This window comes from Crotalus tigris, unplaced genomic scaffold (assembly GCF_016545835.1).
Source record: "Crotalus tigris isolate CLP2741 ecotype Arizona unplaced genomic scaffold, ASM1654583v1 scf7180000018420.1175843, whole genome shotgun sequence".
Classification (NCBI taxonomy): domain Eukaryota; kingdom Metazoa; phylum Chordata; class Lepidosauria; order Squamata; family Viperidae; genus Crotalus; species Crotalus tigris.
Window position 1 is genome coordinate 969166 of NW_024096994.1, and position 26451 is coordinate 995616.

At 39.6% G+C, this 26451-nt stretch overlaps 1 protein-coding gene across 3 annotated transcripts in view; it reads left to right on the forward strand.

The window, feature by feature from the left end:
- The first annotated feature begins 6682 nt into the window (after positions 1-6682).
- LTBP1 (latent transforming growth factor beta binding protein 1) overlaps positions 6683-26451 on the forward strand; it is a 196184-nt gene continuing 176415 nt past the window's right edge. For 2 of the 3 annotated variants that reach the window (XM_039352347.1, XM_039352349.1), the window contains exons 1-2: positions 6683-7652; positions 11063-11133. In XM_039352347.1, coding sequence (XP_039208281.1) covers positions 7204-7652; positions 11063-11133 — 520 coding nt within the window. In that variant the 5' untranslated portion in view covers positions 6683-7203. The remainder of the gene's footprint in view (positions 7653-11062; positions 11134-26451) is intronic. The other variant, XM_039352350.1, reaches the window with a different exon arrangement.

Genomic DNA, 26451 nt, shown 5'->3' on the forward strand with positions numbered 1-26451 from the left:
AATATATGTAATTATATGTGCTTGACATAGTCTTTCAAATAGTGTGTATTTAAATCTTATGAAGAAATGGCAGCATAAAATTCTTGGAGATTTTTCCAATTTAGTTATCTATACAATATTCTTCACCAATTCATCCTACTGGGATTACTCATTCTGTTACTCCAGATCTGGGTCTGGGGGATATTTGGTCCAGGATGGAAAAATGAGACATAGACAGAGAGTGCACAAAATTATAGCAAAAATTATTCTGACTTATATGCACTTATAGGGTTCAAATCAGGCCAAAATGAAAACCAGGCTTGGCAACAATAACCTAGTTCCATTTTTATTGCATATCTATTCCATACAGAATGGAAAGGAGTACAAAAATTCCCCCGCCTTATGCTAAAGCAGGGGTGTCAAACTGCCAGCGCATGGGCCAGTTGCACATATGGATGCCGCGCCCACCCCAGCTCTAGCAATGCAAAAAAAGTCACATACGTTGCGATACATCACCTGACACGACGAGTTTGACACACCTGTGCTAAAGTGTAATATACAACTTCTTCTGGATTTTAGAATAATTAATACTAGGCACAGGAGGCCCCCCCCTTTTTTTTTTGCTAAACTGTGCATGCAAGCAGGAGGGGGGAAAAAACACTTTTATCTCTTTCATGTAGTTTCCATAAAAATAATTTCTCCTTTGGTAACAGTAACAGCTTTTTTCCTATGACCAGTTGCAACATGGGCAAATGCCAAGTGCATTCCCCAACTCCCACTGGATTGCCCCACCCTCTACCAGGTCCATTTCTACCAACAACTATTTTGTGTAGGAAGGGTCCCAAGAGAGCAAGCAAAGAAAACATATAAGGGCCAGCATTAACATGACTGTCTCTCTTCTCCGATAGACCTGTGTTCAGCTAGTTGTGTTCAGTATAATGAGAGATCTAGATGAAGAAAATAGGAGATACTGGTGTTATTTAGATGAACTGTCTTATCCCATGACTTTAGCCTTATGAGTCCTAATACATTTTATACTTAAATCCTACTTCTTGGAGCTTTTCTGTAGTTTTTAAAGCTACTTGCAAGATGCTTTGGTAGCATTTGTTGTGTGGAATGCAAGAAGCAAATAAAATATTTTATAATAAATAATGTAAGCAGGTTTGTCTTTTAACTGACATTTTTATTTGATACAACATAACTTGTTGCATTTACTTAAAAATAACTAATTCTGCTGGAGGAGGAAGGTTCAGTTGTTACTACTTACGGACTAGATGCAGCTAAAAAATAGATATGATCTCATTCTGACAAAGTTCAGAACAGTGAAACCATCCCAAACATGCATATGTGTTCTTTTGGAGTGTTCTGCTACAACCGAATAGGGGATATTTAGAACTTTTTGTTCTTGGAATTTTGCTAGAATGTAAGCTGTAGACATTTGGACAGACATATAGTTGCATCTCATTACCACACATTTACTATAAACAACAAAAAAAGTTCCCAATAATTAGCTCATGTAACAATGCCAGCAAACAATAATCACATGCTTTTGTAGTTGAACTGAGTAGACTGTCTTCTCTGTAGCTGAACTCTTAACTCTATTGGTAATTTCAAATTATAAGCCTGCCAAATTTACAAAAATTCAACATATATGACATCAGAAAAGAGAATGAAAATGCATACTGTAATACATCAGTATCAGTGAGATGCTCACATATGCGCTTTGCTCAGAAAGTGATTTATGAGTACATGCTACTGCTAATACTGGTATTTAAAATTATAACATCATAAGAGCTGGAAGAGGCAATTTAAACCACTGAATTCAACAGTTTGCTGAATGCAAGAATTTAAAATACAGCAGTGCAAATAGATGCCTATGTTTGCTGAAACAGAAGGCAAGCCTACCAACTCTGGGTAACTGATCCACTGTTGAACTATTCTTAAGAGTTATAGGTTATTTTTTTTTAACTAACACTCATTCAGAATCTTGTTGTAACTTAAATCCATTATAAAGTCTGTCTTGCACTTTGGAAGGAAAAACAGGTCTTGACCTTCTTTTGTGTGACTTTCTTTTAGGTATTTGAAAAAGTGCTATCCTAGTGCCCTCGGTCATCTTTTCTGAAGGCTAAACATACCTTTCAGTCTATCTTCATATGGATGATTGTTAAGTCCAATGGTCATCTTTGTTGCCCTTGTTTGATCCTGTTTTGCATTTGTCTGAATCTTTGGTGTATGATGCGTAGAACTGAAGTACTCAAGGTGAAATTTGACCAATAAACTAGAACAATTACTTTCCAGCACTTGGGACTTATACTTTGGTTGATGCAATGTAAAACTTCATTTGCTTTCTTCACAGCCACATTATAGTGCTGGCTCATGTTCAGCTTGCAATCAATTACTATTCCAAGATCTTTTTTTGCAAGCACTTGTAATCTGTCTCACTTGTAACCTGTATCTGCATATATACCCTGTCTTCGCCCTGCATCACCTCAATTTAAATCCTACTTGAGTCTACTCACTCTATGCATCTGATGAAGTGAGTGGCAGCTCGTGAAGGCTTATGCCTTTTTAATAAAATGTGTTAGTTAAAAAAGGTACTACCATACTTTTTATTTTTTACCAGTATAGAATAATACAGTTCTCCTCCTAAAAAGGGATCTCTCTAGGGATCTAGTGATGTCTGATCAGGTTTGTTTAATCGCATGAACACCCTCTAAATATTGAACTGAGAGGATTCATAAAATGCACATACTTTTTCCAGAAGTGGAAAAAGTTGATTATCTTCTCGAATGCAGTCGGTATTAAATCCAATTAAACTTTGCTCTGGGCAAAAGAAGGGGTGTATTGGGAAATTAAGTTTACAAGGGTGTTGTAATACCAAAATAAAAGGCTGGTAAAGAAGGGGCAAAAGTGGCTTTATTCAACACTATACTGAGAGAAGACTGTTGATTGATGTATTACAAACTGGTATTCTAGTCCATAGGAGCAATATAGTCATGTGGTACTGAACTTCTCTCTGCTTCTCCTGATTATCGGTTATGGGAGCTGAAGTCCCAGTACATCTGGAGGGTACCATACTAGAAAAGGCCTGCCTAGATTGTTATCTTTTATCTTATTCTTTGTAATGTTCAAAAGACAGGGGCATATTCTGATTCTGTTCGGTGCATGGACTTCACAAATGCTGAAGCTGATAAAATTGCCAGCAAAGGTATTCTCCTTTAGCCAGCTATATGGTTTATCTATTTGAAAGACTGTTTAAATAAAATTGTCCCACATCCAGATGTAAAATAAGCACTATTGACAATAATTTAGAGATTCTAAATGCATTATAAGACAACTTTCAGTGAGAAGCAACGGCATCAACAAAGGATCTTTATATGTTAGAAAGGTTGTAATATATTTTTTATAGTTTTGAAGCATCAATATTTTGATATTTAATATATGAAAATGCATGTCATATTAAATTTGTATCATATGCTATAAAACTTTTCAGTGGAACAAATGTGCATAAAATTGTATAGCATTAACTTCTGGTGTTCAGTATCATTTCAGACATGTGATTCAGAAATAGTTTACTGAATTCAGTAATAAATTTAAATTTCTTTAGGGTTAAACCTTATAAATGTCCATAAAACTATCTGGAAATACATTCATTAAATACAGGCAGGAATTATTTTCCCATAAGCAATTCTAGGAGGATTGAAATAACTATAGTCTTCCAGATGTTGGAATCCAATTGCCAACATCTAGCATGGCCAATAGTTAAGGATAACAAGATTTTTAATTTAACATCTGGCTAGCCACAAATCTTCCAGCCTTATTGCACAGACTTACCCTGTGTGATTACCATTACTTTTGGTCTTAAATATAATGGTACATAATTGTCAAAGATGTGTTTTTATAACACACTTTTCTTTCCAAAGGAACTTAGAATAGTTACAATTCCAAAAGCCAATAAAATATGAAAACTAAAACATAGTTCTTTTAATAAAGCAATATAATAAAAATATATGAATGCTGTTTAGTCACGGGGAAAATACTTGATCCAACAGGTTTAAAGTTCAAGAAACAGAATTATACTGAATGTCTAGCTATATGAGCTGTTGGACGATGGAATAGGCTGCCTCAGAAGATTAATGTTTCTTTATGACAGATGTTTAAGCATCATGATCTATATCTACCTGGGATTCTGTGGGAATCGGTTTCTTGCTTTAACAGGAAGCTGGCCTCAATGAAGTTTCAGGTTTGAGTCTAAGCCATAGATTACTATGAACCATAACACATTGGCTTCCATTTGGTTTCTGCGGCTTACTTTTTAATGTGAAGGAAACCTAGAACAGGGTGTGGTTTGATAAAGGCAGATATTTGTAGCTTAGGGTTAAAATGAGGGTTCTTGGTACTCTCCGAGCTTGACTGTTTTCTTGCAGACATTTCACTATGCAAACTAGGTAACATCATCAGTGCTAGTAAGGAGTGGGGTTTGTTCTCACTTTATATTCTAGTGGCTTGCCCTGTCAGTGTTAGTGGGAGTGGTCTTGCAGTCTTTTTGATTGGTCTGTTTACTGTTAACTTGTCTGGCAGGTCCTTGATTGGGGTATTGTTTACTTCTTGGCTATTGGTCTGATGTTAATCTTGGTATTCATCTATGCTCATCTGAATGTTGATTGCTGGTGGGAAGGTGTTTTTGTCATTTTACTTCCTTTTTGGCTTGCTGATTGTCTCTTTTGCACAGTATGTACAGTAGATGTTGTTTATGTCTATGTGTCAATTGATGACCAATTTGTAAACTTGCTAGGCTTCCAGGAATTCTCTAGTGTTTTTGGATTTGGCTTGGTCTAGAACAGTCACAGTTTCCCAGTTGAAACTATGGTTAAGTCTATCTATATGTTGTGAAATTACAATCTTCATCATGTCTTCTGACTACTACTGTGTGTTCATGGATTCACTCTGCTAGTCATCTCCATGTTTGTCTTATGTAATGATGTTGCAGTCTTTACACTATATTGTACACAACTCCTGATTTTTCTTCTGGGGCTGGGGCTGCTGGGTCTTTTGGTTGACTTAGGATGTTCTGAAGGTGGTTAGTTGGTTGGTGTGCTATACTTATTCCACGTGATTATAATAGTCTGCTGGCGGTTTCTGAGATGTTTTTGATGTATGGCAGTGTTATCTTTTTTATAGCTTGTGTTGGTTGTGCTATGTTGACTTGGAGTGGTCAGACACTTTTTGATGAAGTTGCATGGATACCCATTTTGTTGGAAGATGTTGTATAAATGATCTGTTTCCTTTTTCTTCTGTTCAGGGTTGCTGCAGTAAACACCTCAAGAACCTCCAAGACCACTCCCACCAACATTGACAGGTCAAGCCACTAGAATATACATTGAGACTAAACCCCATTCTTTACTAGCACTGATGACGTTACCTAGTTTGAATAATGAAACATCTGCAAGAAAACAATCCAGACTCAGAGAGCATCAAGAACCCTCAGGATGTGGTTTGTTTGGTACATAGGGTTAATCACTGGGAATTTATCCTCCTGAAGTTTATACAATAAGCCAGCGTTAACCCACCATGGTTATAAAGCTCTAGTCTGCATTTCTATTATTTTTAGTCATAGCAATCTGTTCACATCATACACATGTATAACTTCACCACTGTGAACATCTGTGTTGATTGCCAGGGTTCTTTCCACACTTACCAAATTGCTTCCCCAATGTCTGCATAAAAGAATTAAAAATCTTTTTTTTCAAATTCACCTTATTTAATAAATAACTCAAGGTAGCAAACATATCACTCATTCCTCTTCCTATTTTATTTAACTAAATCAGAATAGGCAAGATAAACATAGCCAGTGTTTCCCCTACTTGGGGCCCACCAGTACATTACCACTCCCATTGTCTCCAATGGGTGTGCAGGCAAGGAATAATGGGGTTTGTAATCTCACCCATCTGGACAGTGCCTGATAGAGAAGGCCATTCTTGAGTTCCCTATGAAAAGCAGCCCTTGTATATGTTTTAACACTAGAATTTTTCAGATCACTTCTTGACAGCAATACCAAAGAATCTTGTCATACCTTAAAAGACTAATACACCAATTTTTATGGATGACAGAGGAACTTTTCCTCAGAAGCTGCTCTTTGCAGAACCAGCTCTTGAAAGAGATGCCATCCAAAATATTTTTCCCCAATCGTCTTGCTGGTGATACAAAACCGACCAGAAAAAAAGTTGCTTAAAACACAGCCTGGGAACCAGACAAGGATAGCAAGCACTACAGCAGTGTTTCCCAAACTTGACAATTTTAAGGCATGTGGACTTCAACTCCCAGAATTCCACAGCCAGCAATGCTGGCTGTGGAATTCTGGGAGTTGAAGTCCACATGCCTTAAAATTGTCAAGTTTGGGAAACACTGCACTACAGGAACAAGGGGCAAAATTGAAGAAAATTCCCTGTCGCTGATAAGGAAAGCTCCTTTCTAACTTTCTGTTACAGTACCCAGCAGTTAAGGGAAAATGTAACGCACACTGGCGGGTGCGTAAAAGTGTCGCTAGGTAAGACTATCAGCTGAGGTCTTTGGTCTTGCCATCGCGGAGGTAGGGGAAGGCTGGCAGATGTGCATCAATTCTGTTTTTGAAACTGGGTTGTGACTTTGGAGCTCCAGCCCCTTTTATAGTTTTCCCAATTAGGAACGGCTGCCTGACGTCACGGCTGCCTGGGATTGGTCGTACAGATCCGACACTCGAGGGGAGCCACACGGCCAGAGAAACTTTTAAAAGACCGATTTCCCCTCCTCCCCGTCAGTCTGAATTGCCTTAAAAAGGTTAGTTCTTACCTATGCGTACTCCCAGCTTCCTCAGCCTGCCTGTTTTTTTCTCTCCCAAGAGGGGAAAACCCCTGAACTAGAAAACCGCCCCTTTCCGCAGGCTTCCAGCTATCTTCTTCGCGCTCCTTTGCCTAACAATGTTTTCTTATTCGGTGCAGAAACTTTTTGACTGAACTTGCCTCGCAGGGTGAAAGGCAACGCGGGAAGGCGGTGGATGCGACACCCCCGAATCTAAAGCACTTTTATTTTTGGAGGGGCGGGTGGGGTGAAGGAGCTGCCCTTTCTGAGCAACGCAAGCGGAGGGGGACTCGCAAAGCACCAAGGACTCCTGCCGTTCCTTTTGTCTGCGCCGAAAGTTGGTGGGAATTTGCCCGGCTGCAGAGAAGCCCCTTGCAATTGGAGGCGATGGCTTGGATCAGGTGGGCTTTCCTGCTCGGCGTCTGTGCCTTTTGGTCCCCAACGCTTGACGCTTCCGAAAAGGCGAAGGTGAGGACGGTCACCTACGTGCTGCAGCCCGAGCAGCCCGGCGCGTCTCACAGCCGCCGGCAGAGCGGAAGGCAGCAGCGCCTGTTCAACCTGAAGCTGGTGGATTCCCTTTACGGCAGCTCTCGGCGCAGCAGCACCTTGGAGCGAACTCGCCGGATGAGCAAACCGAGCAGTGCCGGCGTACAGCTCCGCTTGGGTCCCGCCGTGAGTCTTCAACACAAACCTGCCGGCACCCACACGGCGTCCTCCTCTTCCTCCTTCGCCAAAGCTGGAAAAGTCGCCTTGCGCTCCAAGACCCAGCAGCGCCAGAGCAACAGCACCTCCAGCGCTAAGATCTACCCTAAAGCCCATCTGCGGCAGCTGCAGGGGTAAGGCGACAACCACGATGTTTCCCGCCTGGCCCAGGTGCTCTCGCCATTCGAGAGTCTCTCTTTCTCCCCCCCCCCCAAAAAAAGATCGCGCATGCCTGTGGACTAGCCGACCCGTAATCCGATGCATGATGCTCACACTGCTTAGGGTTTCCCACAATGCTGTTCTCTTCACTCCCATCCCCAATTTTGGGACCCTTTTTTTTTTTTTTTTGCTTTTCTTTCTTTCCAGTTTTCCTTTATCTGTTGCCTTCCAGAGTGCATAGTCTGCAGTCCCTGTAATTCCCAAACAGAATGACCCAGCGGAGATTGAGGTGATTAGGAATTATGAAAGTGGTAGCATAATATCTTTGGACAGCATCATGCTGTTCCTGTTATTTAGAGTCACTTCCAAAGCCAGGTGTTCTCCAAGAAGGAGTGAATAACCAGCCAGTGTTTGGGAGAACTCTAGGACAGTGGTGGCGAACCTATGGCATGGGTGCCAGAGGTGGCACTCAGAGCCCTTTTGGTGGGCACCCGTGCCGTCGCCCCAGTCCTAGGCCTTCAGCTGGGTTTTATAAAACCTTTTTGCTTTAGGCCTCCACCGCCGTGTGCAAAAAAAAAAAAAAAAAAAGGTTCAGTCAGTCAATTTCAACTTCTCACGGAAAAAAAAAGATCTTGCAAAGTTGGAATTGATTGATTGAACTTTTTAGTCCCACCCAGTTTGCCGTTACCACCTCAGCTGCACCCACTCAATGGGCCATGCCCACCCAATGGGCCACACCCAGCCAATGGGCCACACCCACCCGGCACTCGACGATGCATAAGTGGGTTTTGGGTTGCAGTTTGGGCACTCAGTCTCTAAAAGGTTCGCCATCACTGGTCCAGGAGTTTAAGGCCCAGAAGCATCTGGAAGATAGCAAGTTAAGAAAAGCTGCTTTGACTGTAGCTTAAAGGACGATGTGAAACACTGAAAAGGAGCAGGGGCAGAATTTCCCTTCTAAAGTTTTGGCTTAGTTATCTTCCATTTACTGAACCATAGCTATAGAAATGGAAAGAAGAATTTAAACACATGATGTAGGTCATTTGAGTTCAAGGTTTTGGTAGAGAAGCATGTTAACTGGAGGTATTTCTGAATGTTCATATAAATGTCCACTCCTTTCTTGGGTAAAAGAGTGCATTGTTTGTCAACACTATGCTTGATGCAAGTGCTGCTGTTGAATTTTGAAAAAAAAAAGGGCTTGGTAGTTCCATAGTTTATGCAAATACAGAGTGTCCTCTACTTAGGATTGGTCACTTAACAACCATTTGAAGTTACAACAGACCTCCCCAGATCTACTTACAACCTGGTTTTGCAGTTATGATAAACTCCTGTGGTGATGTGATCACACTATGGGCACTTGGCAACTGGCTCACTTTGAAAGCCATTTGCAGCATCCTGTATCAGGTGACCATGATTTGCAACCTTGTTTGTGGGTTTCCGGCATTTACTTCTGGTTTCCAGCAAAAAGGCCTATTTGGGAAAACGGATTCATTTAATGGCCTCCTGTTTACTTAACCATTATACAAAATGCTCAGAACTTCAAATGCAATCACATGGCACAACAACGTACAGCTGTAATTCCAGGCTCAGTTTTATGATCATCAATTGAGGACTACCTATACTGTAGACTAAACTGTGTTTGGCTAGTTTCATATGATGTGTAAACCCAGCTCATATGGTTAGTTTAAGAATGTTATAATAGAAAGCAGATTTTTCTTTGAAGCAATGTTCTAACAGTGTTTCTTAAATTCTTTTCTCTTGAATCCCTTTCCATTTCAAAAATTATGAAGGACCCCCAAAGATCTTTCGTTTGTATGCATTAATAGATATTCACTGTATTAAAAATTAAAATTGATGCATTCACTGCCACCTCTTTTTTTTACTGTTGTTTGATGGGGTTTTAATATTGTGCTATTTTTCAACATAGCTTGGCAAATAATTTTGATTTAATTAATCTCTGAAAGAGCCTTGGGGAAATCTTAAGGGTCCTAGGATTTAAGAAGCACTTGCCTAGCTTAAGATCATGAATTCAAATACAGTAATGTCCAGTTAAAGTTTTGGTTGATTATATTTTAAGTAATTAGTATGATTAAATATCTTTATTCTTTGCAGTAACCAACCATAGTTTTAAAGGGAAAAAGTCAACTTTATTTTTAGATGAAAAAAATCACACTGAGCCCATTTCAGTAGAAGCATATTCTGTTTGTCTGGGACAAACAGAGGGAATGTCTCTTATATAAATTAGCACACCTCTTCCAATATGTTTTGAAAGTCTTTGTGTTAAAAATATTTTGCTTTAATTTATATATCATTCTTATTTCTTTAAAAAATGTAATGGTTTATATATCACATTCAGTGTTATTACTATTTTACTATTTACTATTAATACCACTTATAATGATCAGTGATTAAATTTTTGAGGGAAAAATTCAGACATGCTTTAAGTTACTCACTATTTTACAATATATGAACATTTGCAAGAGCATTCCATTTAAGCTTGTAGAAGCATAGCTTGTACCTGCAACAAAAGATGGCAGAAGTAATTCTTAAACTTGGACAAGTACTCAAACTTTCATTGATGGAACCCATCACAATATGGCCCATCTGCTATCTTAATGCAGAAAAGCCAAAAATTATCCATAAGGATTGTAAAAACAGAATATGTTTGCCCCCAGCTGGCCTTTAGTGGTGCCCCTAAAACTGCCTCATGATATTGGTTTCTTAGGTTTCTCACCTGGCATGAGGTGGACTAGCTAATTTGGTTTCAGGTTTTATTTTGTTTTGTTTTTTTGGCTTCCTTTTTCCTTTGGCTTGCGGGAGGTAGATTTAGCTAGAGATCTCCATCCTATTGTGGTCAGAGACATCCAGCTTTGGGACCTTAATCTTAGAGAAGGTGGTGAGAATGTAAACAGCTGAGGCATTTGGATGCCTCTACTCCTTTTCATGCTTACACAGCCAAGAGAGATGTGCCTCTAGGTCACATACAATGAAAGTGAGGTAACCACAGAGGAAAAAAGAAAGCCCTCTCACAGACAGTCAGGAAAGACCTATTGCCTTCTAAGTACTGAAGAATCTATTCTTATTTGGAACACTTATAATTACTTTCCTTCAGGCCTGAAATACTCCACCCCTCCTGCCTACTCCTAGCATTCCACCGAAGTGTCGGCACAATCTCTCCCCCTTATTATTATTTTTTTTCTTTTAGTCTCTTGTTATAGTTCTTGCTGGCTTTTTTAGCTCATTCCCCCTCCCCGCCCCCTCCCTGCTTTGAAAGGGTCTCCAATGAGAGAAAAATAGTGAGCTATTGAAATGCAGCAGAATTTATTGGCGATGTCTGCACCTGGCAGTTGATCTTTTTCTCTACTGTCTTTTTTTTTCTTTTTGGCAGGGTGAATGTCTGTGGTGGGCAATGCTGTCACGGCTGGAGCAAAGTTCCTGGGTCCCAGAGGTGCACCAAACGTAAGAAGCCATGTGGAAGGATAAGCTTTTAAACATGAAACAAAGGCCTCTCCTCTCCAAGTATAAAAATAGTTACTGGTCCTTGCATAGTCCTGCAGTATGCAATCAGTTGATGGCCTGAAGTCTCCCTCAGATACTTGTCACTAGAAATTTACCATGCTAGTGGCCTAACTTTATATTCAGTCCTACTTAGATCGTTGTTTGTTGGTTTGTTTAGCCACCCAGCTCACTGCAATTAAAATAATACACCCTTTATGAGTAATACAAATCTAGGAGACTTCTGTAGCAGATCACAAAATATTTTTGTGCTAGGAAATGTAACCTTCCCCTCCACCTCCCCTTTTCCTTTGGGATTTGACAGGATTATTTTGCGAGCATCACAGCCCAAATGGTTTTTATAGTCAATATTTTAAATTCTCATTTTCAAAGAAAGTGAGAATTCAGGATATCGGATTGCTTTGCACGTAGACCTCTCCATCTTTAATGAGCTGTAAGTGGCTTCCTATTTCTGGTTCAGATTTGCATAACTTCCTCCAAATGAAGCAGGGTCTTTTTGGTGCGAACTCATCTCTCAAGGGGGGAGAGGTTTAAATTTTGATGTCACTTTTGAGTTGTAGGAGCTTTAATCGTACTGCTTTAATTCCTCCCCACTTTCCAAGTCACTGGAGTTCGAAATAGGAATGGCTTCTTCTCTTAAATGCAAGAGTTTGACTGTTCCTGAACAAAAAGCAGATATTGTGCAGAACAGCAACTGTAGGCTGTTAAAACATTTTGCAGTCAGAGGTTTCTCTACTGAACTTCTGTGTAGCAGATGTGGGATAGGGGGTCTGTTTGGTCTGTCCTGCATGAAAGCCAAGAGAGGTAGTAGTTTGTCTTCTGACCTGGGATGTGAAAAGCACATAGAATATTGCCACAACAGTTGCTGGAGGAATGGGGCAGGTACCTCATTCATTCATCTAGCCATCTTTGGGTAAGTGATAAAAACAAAACTATATTAAGATAAAGCAAGTTCAGCTTTCTAAAAAAAAAAAAAAATCTCTGGAAATATACAAATTCAAAGCCCTCTTTTCACTCCCTCCCAGCCAATCCATAATGGTAGAACTGATACAAGGAAAATATTTCAGCAAAAAGGACTTGAGTGGAAAGTTTGGTTTATTGAATCTTTCCTTTACATTTCAGATTTTGCAATAGCAAGAAACAACGCACAAAACATTTTGAATCTGAATAGTGGCACGTGTCAGACTGCAGTCAGACTGCAGTTAAATTGATATGTACTTCATGATGTCATCAGCTGATGTTGCAATCATGTATGTTGCTGCAAATATGCACCCATGGTACTTATGCTATGATGTCACTGCACACATGCTTCATGTGTACTCATGAAGTAAAACCATTCTCAATTTGAAACACCCTATCTTAAGTGAGAAACAACTGTTTCAAACATAGAATAGGCTATTTTGATTATTCTGAATATGTTTCACGTTCCAAACAGATGATTTTGCATTCAAAACAGGTGTTATGAGCTTGGAATACTTCCAAAACTATTAAAGCAGCCTGGAACAGGTCAGTTTGAACTCAAAATTAGGTGTTTTGAATTTTGACGCAGTTTATGTTCCAGAATTTTTTATCCACCCAGCAAGAAATTTACCTAGTGTCAGTGAAGAAAACCTTACTTCAGTCACTGGCCGGACCTCTAATGGAATTGGAATAGATTATGGAATACCTGGTACACAAATATTGCAATTGTATGAAAGAAAGGAGGGTGTGTGCCCAGTATAGTTAGGGAAAACATCCAAATTGTACCCCAAGTTATCTCAGGATTCTTAAAGGATTTTATTATGTATTGCCTTACCTTAGGAAATTTTACTGTAGGCATAAATGTTGTCATCTTTTACCTACAACCTTCTCTGTTTCAATCACCTCTTTTCATTCTACAAAAATCCATTGTAGAAAATAAAATAATAATGATAAATAATATAAAATAATAATAAAAATAAAATAATTGCCCAGGTTCCGTTTTAAATCTTTAATACATCATGCAAGGACAAGGCATTCTCGGAGGCTGCTTCTGTTAGAGTTCTTATTGGGAAGACTTTTGTCTTGGTTCTAATTTTAATAGGAATTTGATCATTTTTTCCTGCCCTGACAGGAGACAGATCCATGTGTGTCTTACAATAGAAAATCAATGTTTTTATGCTTTGCACACAAGCATGGTATTTAGACTATGTTATCAGTTGTTATTCATGTGTAATACCTTTCATTGGCTAAAACGGGTGTCAAACTCAATTTCATTGGGGGTTGCATCAGCATTGCGGTTGTCCTTGGGGGGCTGGTTGGGTATGGCCAGGGTGGGTGCGGCCTACTGGGTGGGCGTGGATGGAGTGGATGTGGCCTATTGGGTGGGCATGGCCAGCTCTACATTGTTCACATCAAGGGTGCCTGTGGGGGCCTGGGCAGGAGTGAGACAGATTTGAGGGTCTCTGGTAGAAGGAGGTGGGACCAGAGCAAGCACCAAGGCATGGTGCATTTCTTCATTCCTCACAAAGGGTGACACCTCCCCAGCATGTACCCAGGGGCTGGGGCCAATGCAACAGGGACTGGTTACTTGCTGTTTCTGGATGGCCTTGTGGAGCTAAGACTGAATGCATTTCAGCATAGATGGCCACCACAAAATTGTACATTGGCTCCCGGCTGGCCTGGGCCAGGGCCAAGGCAGTGGGGGCCATTCCCTCACTGTTTTCAGGATGGCTTTGCGAGCCACATGAAACCACTTCGCGGGCCGCATCTGGCCCCTGGGCCTTGTGTTTGACATGTCTGGGCTAAAACATCAATGAAAAAATTTAAAAGACTACAGAGAAGAAAACCCCCATTCCCATGCCAGTGAAATTCATGACTTCCTTTCCTCTTTCCAACATCCTATCAATATTTATTAATATTAATTATATTAATATGTTAATGAGTAATTCATCTTTTCAGTTCAAAGGGCTAGAAAAGTTTTTAAAAATAACTGGTATGCTATGATTTCACAGTAATTGTGACGTTAATGTTGAAGTCTCTATTCATGTGGTATTTTCATAGAATTAATCAACATTGCATTATGCAAAGGAAAATGGTGGCAGGTGAGAAAAAGCTAATTGCCTTTGCCCACCTGGTCTTCATAGGATGCTGTTTCCTTTGTTCCTTCTACTGAAATTGTTTTCATCAGTCTGGCTTGCAGATGTCCTGCAAAGACCTTGATTTTACATAGACAGAAATAAATGCTTCTGTTTCATTCCATATTTACATATGGAAACACATCCAATACATTCCTGATGAGAATGTCTGTCTCCCAGTATGCATGCAGAAGTAGCAATGCTTTATTGGGACACACTGTAATCTAGTACATTCCCATCCCAGACAGAAAATAATCTGTCTTTAATGTGCAACAAAGCAATGGCTCTATGGGTCTGAGCATCTGTTGCTGAAGCATATGTTATTACAACAAAGCATTTACATTTTGATATGCATTCCTTAAGGTCCATGTTGAAGTTCATGTTGGAAGCTTTCATCTCTCAGGGCCTGCCTTAATGGATCATTCTTCCTTCCTCTTCTTAAGAAATGAAGCAGCTTATTTTTGTGGTTAACTGATAGTGATCCCTTTCCCTACAGCTGCAAAAGCTCACTAATTCTTTGTGTTGGTTCATTCACTGTTATAACTACTAGTATGGAACTTCTTTCTACCATCCACCAGATGGATCCATAGCTGGCTGACCGGTCATATTCATCGTGTGGTCCTCAATGGAACCGCATCTACATGGAGAGAAGTGTGTAGTGGGGTGCCCCGGGGCTCTGTTCTGGGCCCAGTGCTCTTCAATATCTTCATCAACGATTTGGATGAGGGGATAGATGGGGAACTCATCAAATCTGCAGACAACACCAAGCTGGCAGGAATAGCCAACACTCCAGAATACAGGATTAAGATACAGGAGGATTTGGACATATTTGAACACTGGGCACTATCTAACAAAATAAAATTCAATGGTGAAAAAAGTAAGGTTCTACATTTAGGCAAGAAAAACCAAATGTTTTTAGTATAGGGAGTACCTTGTTCAATAGTAGTAACTGTGAGAGGGACCTTGGAGTCCTAGTGGACAATCACCTAAATATGAGCCAGCAGTGTGCTGCAGCTGTCAAAAAGGCCAATACAGTGCTAGGCTGCATTAACAGAGGGATTGAATCAAGATCACGTGAAGTATTAATACCACTTTACAATGCCTTGGTAAGGCCACATTTGGAATACTGCATCCAGTTTTGGTCACTGCGATGTAAAAAAGATGTTGAGACTCTAGAAAAAGAACAGAGAAGAGCAACAAAGATGATTAGGGGACTGAAGGCCAAAGTATATAAGGAACGGCTGCTGGAATTGGGTATGTCTAGTTTAACAAAGAGAAGGACGAGTGGGGACATGATAGCAGTGTTCCAATATCTTGGGCTGCCACAAAGAAGAGGGAGTCAAGCTATTTTCCAAAGCGCCTGAAGGCAGGGCAAGAAGCAACGGATGGAAACTGATCAAGAAGAGAAGCAACCTAGAACTAAGGAGAAACTTTCTGACAGTTAGAATAATTAAACAGTGGAACAACCTGCCTCCAGAAGCAGTGAATGCTCCAACACTGGAAGTTTTTAAGAAGAGACTGGACAGCCATTTGTACGAAATGGTATAGGGTTTCCTGCCTGAGCAGGGGGTTGGACTATGTTATGTCCTGAGCCTGTGCAAGCAGGCTCGGGGCATTGCAGGCGGTCCCGGGCAGGTGCAAGCTGCCCGGGACCAGACAAGCTGTCGCCAGTACTTGTGCACATGCGCAAGTGCTGGCGCGACAAAAGTTGCAGATTGACCCGGGAATGGCCTATAAAAGAGGCCAGGAGTTTTGGGTGTTGTCGGCGTCTTGTAACCAGTATGCTGAACTGAAATAAAGAAGTTCCTGAGAACTACAACTGCTTCTCGTGTCTTGCCATTTCGCGAAGGACGCAACTGACTAGATGACCTCCAAAGTCCCTTCCAACTTTACTACTACTACTACTACTACTACTACTACTACTACTAGTGTTTGGAGGTTTCAAATATGTGTATGTTAATAGCAGGTCATTGGACACCTATTTATATTACTTTTAGTGCTATTGCTGATATGATCTTATTTGTTCTCATTTATTATATTGACTTAGTAAGTGGTTGTGATGGGTTTTGATTTTAACAGTGTATTTTCCGAAGTCCATGGGAAATATTGTCACACTAAAATATAGCAAGTAAATAAAACTATCTTGCTTCATATTAGCTTGTTTTTATTAATTCTGTTAGCACTCAGAAAAAATAACTGGGTGAATTGGAGTTTTCCTTCTAAACACTGACAAAGCAGAATGGCAACTTAGTGTTTTTGTCGAATGGTAGATTGCCAATCTATACATTATGTGGCAATCTGGAATCTTCACTCCAGGGATGCATTCTCCCGCATATATAAATAAATACATCATTGGGAAAAGAACACTGGAGCTCTTCCTATTGGCTTTATTGTTAATATTAGATACATTTAGCAAGTGCAAGCATTTGACCTATTTTCAGATGTCAGACTGGAAGTGATGTGATAGAGAATCCCCATAGTGATATTGATAAATTATATCTGTCCTGAAGAAATAGGGGCAGAGGTTTAATTCAATTCAAATAAACTGTTAAAGAAGAAAAGCATGCATTGACTGCTTTTGTAAGATGGCCAAAAACTACCACTGATACAAGTTAAAAGTGAATTTACTGAATGTGCAGGAAATAAAAATGTATATATAAAAATAAACACAAATAGAATGCAGGGAAGGAAAAGCATTACATGGTCAACTTCTGCAAAAGATGGAAAGAAAAGTGATTGAAGATAAAACCTGAAAATGGCCAACAACTGGAACATTTTAAAAAAAGAAAGTAAAGGCTTGATTTTTGCTGCTCAAGGCCAGAACTAAAAAAAATCATCAAATGATTCAAAGTGCAGATTGTGCAGAAAAAGTAGAAAAAACAGTAGGTAATATACTCAACTCATGCAAGAAGATTGTGCAAACTGATTATAAACAAAGACATAACACAAAGGCCAAAATGATTCACCGGAGCAACTGAAAAATTATCATGTGCCACTAATGAAAAATTGGTTGGAATATAAGAGTTGAAAAAGTAGTCAAAAATGAGCAGATTAAAAATATTGTGGGATTTCCCAATACAAACTGGAGCACCACTTGAACACCAGCAACTTTGACAAAATCACCATCAGTCAATTTCATAAAGCAGCTTTACTTGAAACAGTTTATATCCTGTGAGGATATCTCTAAAACTGACAAACACCACCACCTGCCTATCCCAGGGCCTTGGGAAGGACTCAATTAATGGATAGATATGCCCCATGTTGTCTAAAGATCTGGGTGGCTATGCAACCAACCATAATATGACTATCAGGAAATTACAAAAGGAAGCTTTAGACCAGCTTACATCCTGTGATAATACTTTTAATATTATTAAACAACACTATCTGCCTATCCCAAGTCTTTGGGAAGGACTCAGTAGGTGGACAAAAATGTCAAATTCAGTCTCTGGCTGACTGATAATATATTAAATTTATATGCTGCCTGACTCCCAGTGACTCTGGGTGGATAGGATCAGTATGTCTCCCATGCATTGAGCTTGCATGTGGGAGAGAATGAACTGGTTGGGCCTCTTGATTCTGACATCACCATGACTTAAAATTTCTTTATCATTTTCATGTGGTAAGGTTTTTTTAAAATAAGGTTTGCTGTTCACCATATTTTAAAGGTCTATTGGAAAGATAAACTTCTCCAGGATGTGGTAAATTTCTTGTGGCTGTGCATTCTTAAGAATTACTGACCACATGAAAATGACTCTGACACTTTAAATGTAATGCAAACATTGGACCTTAAGCACGGAGTCCTGTCGGGGAACAGGAACTCTATATATGTTACATATATCGGATGTTGGTCAAACGCGAAGGCAGTGCACATGTTATCTTTATAATGCAGAAGCTATTAAAAACATCCTTTATGTTTTGAGTTCTTTATGCTGCTATAATGTATAGTCATGGTCACATGTGATTCTTTCAACAGCATGGAAATTTTCCACATGAATGAAACCTGTCCTTGGTAATAGAATGAAAATCCTCTCTAGTATAATAAGGGTAATTGTGAGCTAATCCATTCCACATACACATTAACTGTAAAATCAGCCTTTTTATCAATGGACAGAGTTGGAATTTTGAGAGCATTTTGAGTGTTCTCTACTTGTATCCTCATGAGATATGGATCCTGTCAGACATACCATGCTGGTTTTTTTTTTTTTTTAAATCAGTTTATTCAGTTATTATTTTCCAGCAAGTACAGGCTAAAAGGATTGACTTATAATATAGCAGAAATGCAAGAAAAGAACTTTTCAGTTCCAAGCAGATGCTGATTGCAGAAAGATAAAAAAGATGATGAAATGATTGAATGATTGAAATGATTATATTAATCATATAAGAGTGGGTAAGATAAAAAATGATTTAGTATTGCTGGTATAGACACCTGTGGATCTCTGGCAATCCCATCTCAACAATGGAGGAATCAAAGATATCTGGTGGACCCAGAGCATTCTGGAAATTCTTTGGATCAGATTGTATCCAGGCTTGGATCTAAGTACTGAAGATTTTGGGGATTTAAGGGACTGTGTTGTAGATAGGACACAGTCATGGTTGTACATGGGACCACGTTTGCTAGGTTACTATAATTTAGAGCAGTATTTTTCAACCTTAGCAACTTTAAGATGTGTGAGTATCTTCTCCAGAATCCCCCAGCCAACATCTTAAAGCTGCTGAGGTTGAGAAACAATATAATGTAGACTAACAGGTTCTAGGTGCTGATCAATTATCTGTTGTAGAGAAAATTGCCAGTTCATAAAACATTTGCCACTGAAGATATGGCCAGTCATACTCATTTGCTAGAAAATAAACTTGTTAAGAATGCTAACATATTGGGAGGCCCAAGAAGTGAGAGGCCTGCATGTTATCCAGTATGATATTTCATATTGAAAAATATGGGTACATGCCAATAATTGAAAACTCTGAACTGGTGTTTACGGAGAGAAGATGGAAGATTGTAGAATTCTGGTTTTGCAGCCGGGTTTCTTCATCCCTGTGAATTCCTATTCATTCCTTTTTTCTAAATGTGGTTCTTTGTCCCTGCAGTTGTAGGTTATGCTTCAAGCCTGAAGTTACTGAGGCAGAGTACCTATTATGGAAGCTATATGTTTCGACAGTCTCTCTTCATTTCTTTCTTTCATTTCCAGCGGCCGTATGTTTTTTGTTTATTCAAAGCATCTCATCACCTAACTTCTTCTTGTGTGTTCCTGTTTCCAAAGACATGGAGACAAGCAGCTTTGGCTCCAGATACATATCTTGTGAAAGATGAAAACATTTGTATTACATGTTATGTCTTGGTACTAAGTACTCAAGACAACTCATTAAAGATTAACAAAACCTTTTAAAAAACTCCCACAAAGTAAAAACAAACAAACAAACCAGCAAAGAGATAAACAAATCAGATTATAGCGGTCGATCAACTTAAGTATTAGTATGCTGAAGAAAACCCCCAAATAAAATGCCTATCTACTTAGATTTTTGGCAAAATGCCATTCAGAAGGAAGCTGTATATATTTTTCCAAACCAAGGCCATTCAATAGACAGTCTAATGGTAACAGAGAACCATTTATTGTCATGTAAATTTCATGTGTTCGTGCATGATGTAGAAGGGCCTTTCCTGATAAAGTGAAGAAAAAAATCCACTGTGGTTAGCAGATAATCCTCAACTTTACAACCATTCGTTTACTGACTGAAGTCACAAAGTACTGAAAAAAATGGTACATCTGGTGCAATACCCCATGGTCACATGATTAAAATTTGGGTGCTTGACAACTGGTATGTATTTACCATAGTTGCAGCAGCATCTCGGGGGTTGTTCATGATGGCCGTTTGCAACCTTGCCAGATGACTTTCAATAAGCAAAGTCGGGGGGGGGGGAGCTAGATTTGCTTAACAATGGTGTGATTCACTTAATATCTGCAGTGATTCACTTAACAATCATAGCAAAAATTTGGGTTGTAAAATGGGGTAGGACTTACTTAATGACCAGCTTGCTTAGCAATGGAAATTTCTGGTCCGAATTGTATTCATAAGTTGAGGGCTATCTTTATATATTTCTGGTAGGGCTGTCAGGTTTGGACTACAGAAAGTTGGACAGCTGCTAGGTGGCAGCAAAATGTTAGCATTTTCTGCAGGTCTTTGCTACTACTTAGAGATCAACTGGGTTTTACCAATTCTGATATAATAGCTCTGGTTTTGATAATATCCCAATAGTTGATGCAGAATTGACTGAGATTCTATTTTCTTATGTAGTTTGGGGAAAGAGAAGCAGCAAGTTGCTGACTATACCCGTGGCAATTGTATGGCATTTCTTTGCAAGTGTAAAACTTAGGCTTGTGGGTGAGCTAATTTCCACTTTCCTCTCCTGATGCTCTAGACATTTTTAATCTGTTTGTATCACTGCATTTGAGTTCTGATTATAGGGAAATGTACCCTGCTTTCAGTAATCACTGACTGTGACTGTCATGGTAAACTCTCATAGATGCTTCTGTCACCATAGATTTGCTTTCCACTGCTGCGAGGGGATGTTGGAGTAACCCTGTTCCTCTATAATTTTCTATCATAAATAGTGTAGTATTGGGCAGATTTTTGCACCACAATATGCAAAACTCTGCAACAGCTTTGTTGGTTTTGTGTGACACCAAGTAACTTTAAAAATGTGGCTTTTCTCCCAGGCTTTGATCTAGGTGGGTGGTGAGTCTCTAGTGGGGCCCAACATGTTAGGTTGGATGTTTTATTGCTCTCCTGGACGTGCATTGTTGTTTCTCTTTGGTTGTTGTTTTTGGATTGTTTCTATGTATGTAAGCTGTCCAGAGACTCTGTGGAGTTGGTCAGCTTTATAAATCAGATGAATGGATATTGTGGAACTTTGGTGCTTTACATGCTCATTTGATTTTTTTTTTTTTAAACAAGACTGTGAAGAGGTGTTTGTTCTGTTTCCCACTGCTGCCGTGGTATGTCCCATGTTTCAGTTTACAGTTCCTGCAATAGTGGCGGTATTTTAAAATATTTCTGGATGGAGAGGCCAGACTGAACTGAGCGAACCAAGTCGAAATATAACAGCTGGCTACTAAGGTTTCATAAAAATATAGTTTGAATATATTTTTTTAAAATTAGAAACAAAATCAAGCTGGCTTCACAGAGCTTACCACTCAAGGCCAGAAGGGAGATGCTTTTATTGATTCACTGTTAGAAAACAATTGGTGCAGTACAAGTCTGCATAAATTATACCCCATCTGGCCAAATGTAGCTTCTAGTGATATAGGATAATTCATGAGACCCAACAATCTTTTTTTTTTCTGTTTATCAACTGTCTGGATTTGCAAGACCCAAGAATTGGCGAGTCCTAAATTATTTTGCTCTGCCTTAATGTATTTCATTGCAAATGTGATAGGTTTACACAATGATGGTAAGAATGCAAACATTAACTGAAAAAAAACCCTACTGCATGATAGGAACATGAGATCATTTTTAGTATCCAGCTTAGTAAAATCAGTTATTAAATACCAGAAACATTCCAGAATACTACATTTGTAGTGGCTTAGATCGCAATTGCATTTAACTAACAAATTATGAAGAGGCAAGGATGCAGTGATCTTTATGGGCTATGTGGCTCAAAGCTAAAATTTAAGATTTGATTAGGAGTGCAGGATTCAGACTGGCAAAGAGAAGGCATGGCTTCTGCTTTATTTCTAGAGGTCATGTTTACACAACTGTAGATGTCACTACAGGAATGCATCAGATGTTTTTAAATGGGCCAACCAAGAATTCCAGCAACCACACACACACTTTTATTAGAATTCCCAGTGCTTTCACAAATATGATAAAGTCATAGTCTCTATAGAAAAAACATAGCACTGCATATTTAACCCTCTGGTGCTGCCAAGAATTGTAGAAGAGCTCCCCCCTCCCAAATATGGTGCCAAAATACAGAAAATTGTACTGACAGATAGCAAACTGTTATCATGGGAGAGCTGTAAGTCTGTGTTTGTGCAGAAGTCATTCATTTATCTCATCCTTAATGTTCTAAATGAAAAGATTGTGCAGCCAAAGATGGCTTAGTCACATGAACAGAAGGAAATGGGGCAGAAGAAACTGAAAAGCAATGTTTTATTATAGCGATGAGTGAAAGAAACTCTGGTTCGAAAGCAGAAATGGAAAGAGGTAAAGAGTACCAGGAGAAACTGGGAGTTGTATGCAGTAGGTCAGGGGTCACCAACCTTGGCAACTTTAAGTCTTGTGGACTTCAACTTCCAGAATTCTTCAGCCAGTCTTCCTCCACAAGACTTAAAGTTGCCAAGGTTGGGGACCTCTGCAGTAGGTAAAAAACAGGAGGTGGTAGGTAGAGAATGGAGTGCTTTCAAAAATATGGTTGGAAATTAGAAAAATCAGTCCATACGTTGATTTGAACTTACTATTAAGTATATTTCCACAATTTGGTTACCTTTTTTCAGAACTTAGCTGTAACCTTCATAGAGACTGTTCAGATAGTTATTCACGGTCTGGTCATCTCATGACTGATCATTGCAATGCACTCTACACAGGGTTGCTCTTGAAGAAGAGCTCTGGAAGCTACAGTTGGTTCAAAATTCAGTGGCGTGAGCAGTAATGACCACTTTACATTATGTCCAGGTATTTCCATTGTAAAACAAGCAGCCTTGGCTGCCAGTTGGCTGCCAGGTATGGTTCAAAGTATTGGTTGTCACCATAAAGCCCTTTATGGTATAGGGCCTGATTATTTGATGGGTCATGGATTATGGTTTCTGTCCGCTTGGTATGTTCTGGCAGAGTGGATGTGCTTCAGGACCCCTCTATTCAATGTTGTCATCTTATGGGCCAATACATTTTCTGTTGTAGCTCCTCCCCCCTGAAACAGCATTCCCCCCACCCAAAAAAAAAATTCAAGTGGTGTGCACTCTCATTGGGATCCAGAAAGCCTTTAAGATCTGGTTCTGGTAGTGGGCCTAGGGCAGTGATAATGAACTTTTTAGAGACTGAGTGCCAAAAATTGCCCCACACTGCCCCCTGCCCCCACCCCACCCATCTGCAGGGCCACCCACTGCCTCCATGGCCTGTTGCAGCAGATCTCCCAGGCAGCCCAGCAGCGCCATGGCGGCCAAGCCCTCTGCCCATAACATCATCTGCATGTGACGGGGCATGAGTCTTGTCCCGGCTGCCATGTTCTTGGCTGCATTGCTCTGCGCGGGCCGTGCCTGGGGCGACTCTCCTCCGGGGGGCTGCTGGTGAGGAGAGGGCCGTGAGGAGAAGTGAGGCTGGGGTGACAGTGCACATGCCTACAGAGAAGGCTCTGAGTGCCACCTCTGGCACACGTGCCAGATGTTTGCCACCACTGGCCTAGGGTTAGTGTTTCAATAGGCCAACTGTTATGGCTGGCTCTAATCTGTGCTGTCTATACTATTTTATGTTTTTACTGTTTCCTTGGATATCGTAATTTTTTTTTAGATAGAAGCAAAATGCAGGGTACCATTGGCCAAATAAATTAAATATTTGCTAAGGTGTTTGATAAATAAGATTATAGCTGGTGCTGGTTAGGTAAAGGTTCTGTGGAAAGCATCAAGCTGAAAATGCATTTCTTTTTCCATAAGTGTCCTGAACACATCTGAAAGAACAGATATAATACAAAGTTACTCACAACATGTTAGATAGCATGCCACAGATTTGCAGGATGATACATGGCCCCAGAGATTGTTCCATAAATAAAAGTAAAGTCTATATTCCCAGCAATGTCATTAATGACCCACCCAAATAATCAATCTATATTTTAATAGAGGAGGAAGGAGGTAACAAGACCTACTTCATACAATACAATTATTATTTTAAATTTGTTGTGGCTGCACTTCTGCAGACACTGGATGCAGAAATAAAATATTTAAATAAGTACAAAAAAGAACATGAAAGGATTATAACTGAAATAAATAAATCAGGGATTTAAAAATTCATAGAAGTTATCTTACCATTAATTTGTTGTGACCAGTTAAGCATATTGTATATATTTAATCACATTCAAAGTCTACTAAAAATGGGTATCAAGAACCATGTTACCGTATCACTGAATAATGTTATATGTTATCATAAGCTTGATTCATATTATTAAGAAGCTATTCTGGTTTAAGTAACTTGTAAAATTCTATGCATAGATAAACTCAAATTTGGGGTGTACTAATTCATGCATTAGGTTATAGTCTAGGAATAGTTTCCTGTTTGAGCTGAAATCTGTGTCAGATGTAGTTTTAAGTTACGAGGTATTGTTTTTAAGATGTAGTGTAATTCTGTGTTATTGCATTCCTTCTCGTGCACGAAAGGATTGAGATCTCATTTTGAGGCGCGGAAGCTCAGTGCTTATTTTGTAACTGAGAACTCTGACGGCTAAGGATATTGGGGACCGTAAAATACTAATGGCTACGTTAACTGTTTTGTAATGTGCATAACAGGATAGGTTCACTGAGGTTTTTAAGCTAGCATAACTCTTTGGAGTCACCCATATACCATCCAGGTTGTGGCATCCGAATGCCACTGAGAGCAACAGCTGTGATTTACAGTTCTTCAGGAGGTCATGCATAACTGCTTTAATCTTCGAGGGTGTGCTGCACAATTCCTAAGGAGCCACAAGTTACATAGTGACAACGTTGTTGTTCTGGGGCAAACAGGAGGAGGAAGGGGAGTATTATATGTTTGCTGCCTTGAGTTATTTATAAAGTTAAAAAGGGGGGTTAAAAATCAAATAAATAAACATGGTCAATTAAACTTAGGGTGGGCCCTGTTTTATCATTCACAAAGTCTAAATTTCTCCTCCAAATTTGGTCTCCAAGCTGGTTACGTTTCTTATACTGAAGAATTGCAAATCAGATTTATATTTTCTGGCTTGTTTGAGAAGAGAAATCTAGAATCCTCATTCAGATAGCATATTAATTTTTAAAATGATCCCTTAGTTTAGTTGTTCTTGCTAATGGGAAATATTGAAATGAGAAATCAAATATTGCATGCATGTGTATGCAGTCTGTGAATGATAAACAGGATGCTATGCAAAGTAGCTTTCTTTCTTGTCTCCTCAGTATCTTGATAATTCCCATTACTTTTTTTTCAGAAGTGAAGGAGTTTGATCCCCTTTCTTGGGATTTACTCAAGGATAGATCTAGCTCAGTGGTTCTCAACCTTTTTAATGCCGCGACCCCCAACCAGTCGTAAGTCGAGGACTAAACCGGTCGTAAGTTGAGGACTAAACCGATCATAAGTCGAGGACTACCTAACCAGTCGTAAGTTGAGGACTTTTCCTGCTCGGGAGCGCCACGCATGCGTGATGCCGCCCCCTGCGCCGGCCAAGGTGTAGCTGGCAAGCGGCAGAAATGGAGCAGGTCGACCACCGGCTGGGCCACCAGCTGGCCCAGCCCATGGGAGGTAAGGCACCTGCCAGAAAAGGGGAAAAAATGGCGGACAGCCTTACTTGGCGACCCCTGTGAAATGGTCGCGACCCATAGGTTGAGAACCACTGATCTAGCTGTATGTCATTTGAACAAAATAAAGTGAGATTAATTCAAATAGATCACCTTCACCTGAGTTCAGCTTTCTAAATGTGGGATATTCTAGAAAAAGTTCTGTTCATTGACCACTGCTTTGTTTCATTAGGGAACGTGCATTCCTGTTGCTTAGAAATTTGTAATTATTTTAATGAATAATTACTGGCACTGCATCCTTCCTTATTTTATGGTGAAAGAACAATCACTTTAGATAATCTTAATCACAAGAAATAATTCATAATCACAAGAAATGCACCAGCAGGCATTATACAAAATAGTTTCCATTGACATGTTTCTGTCAGCCCTAAATTGGAGTTAGGGGTAGGGATAAGAGTGTTGCAACTAATTTAGTAGAATTTGCATGCTTATCTTGAGCTAGGGTAAAATCCACATAAACTAGTCAATTCCTCTGATCAAACCTTATTTCTGATAACCACTTAGATATGGCATCCTTATCCTTCTCATCTTTCCTATTACCTAATTCCTTAGCTTCTTATGACTATAACTTTGTTGTTTGTATCTTATGATTTATGTTGTTTTTATTTAGTATCCTATTATGATTTATGTTGCTTGCTTATTTAATATCCTATGGC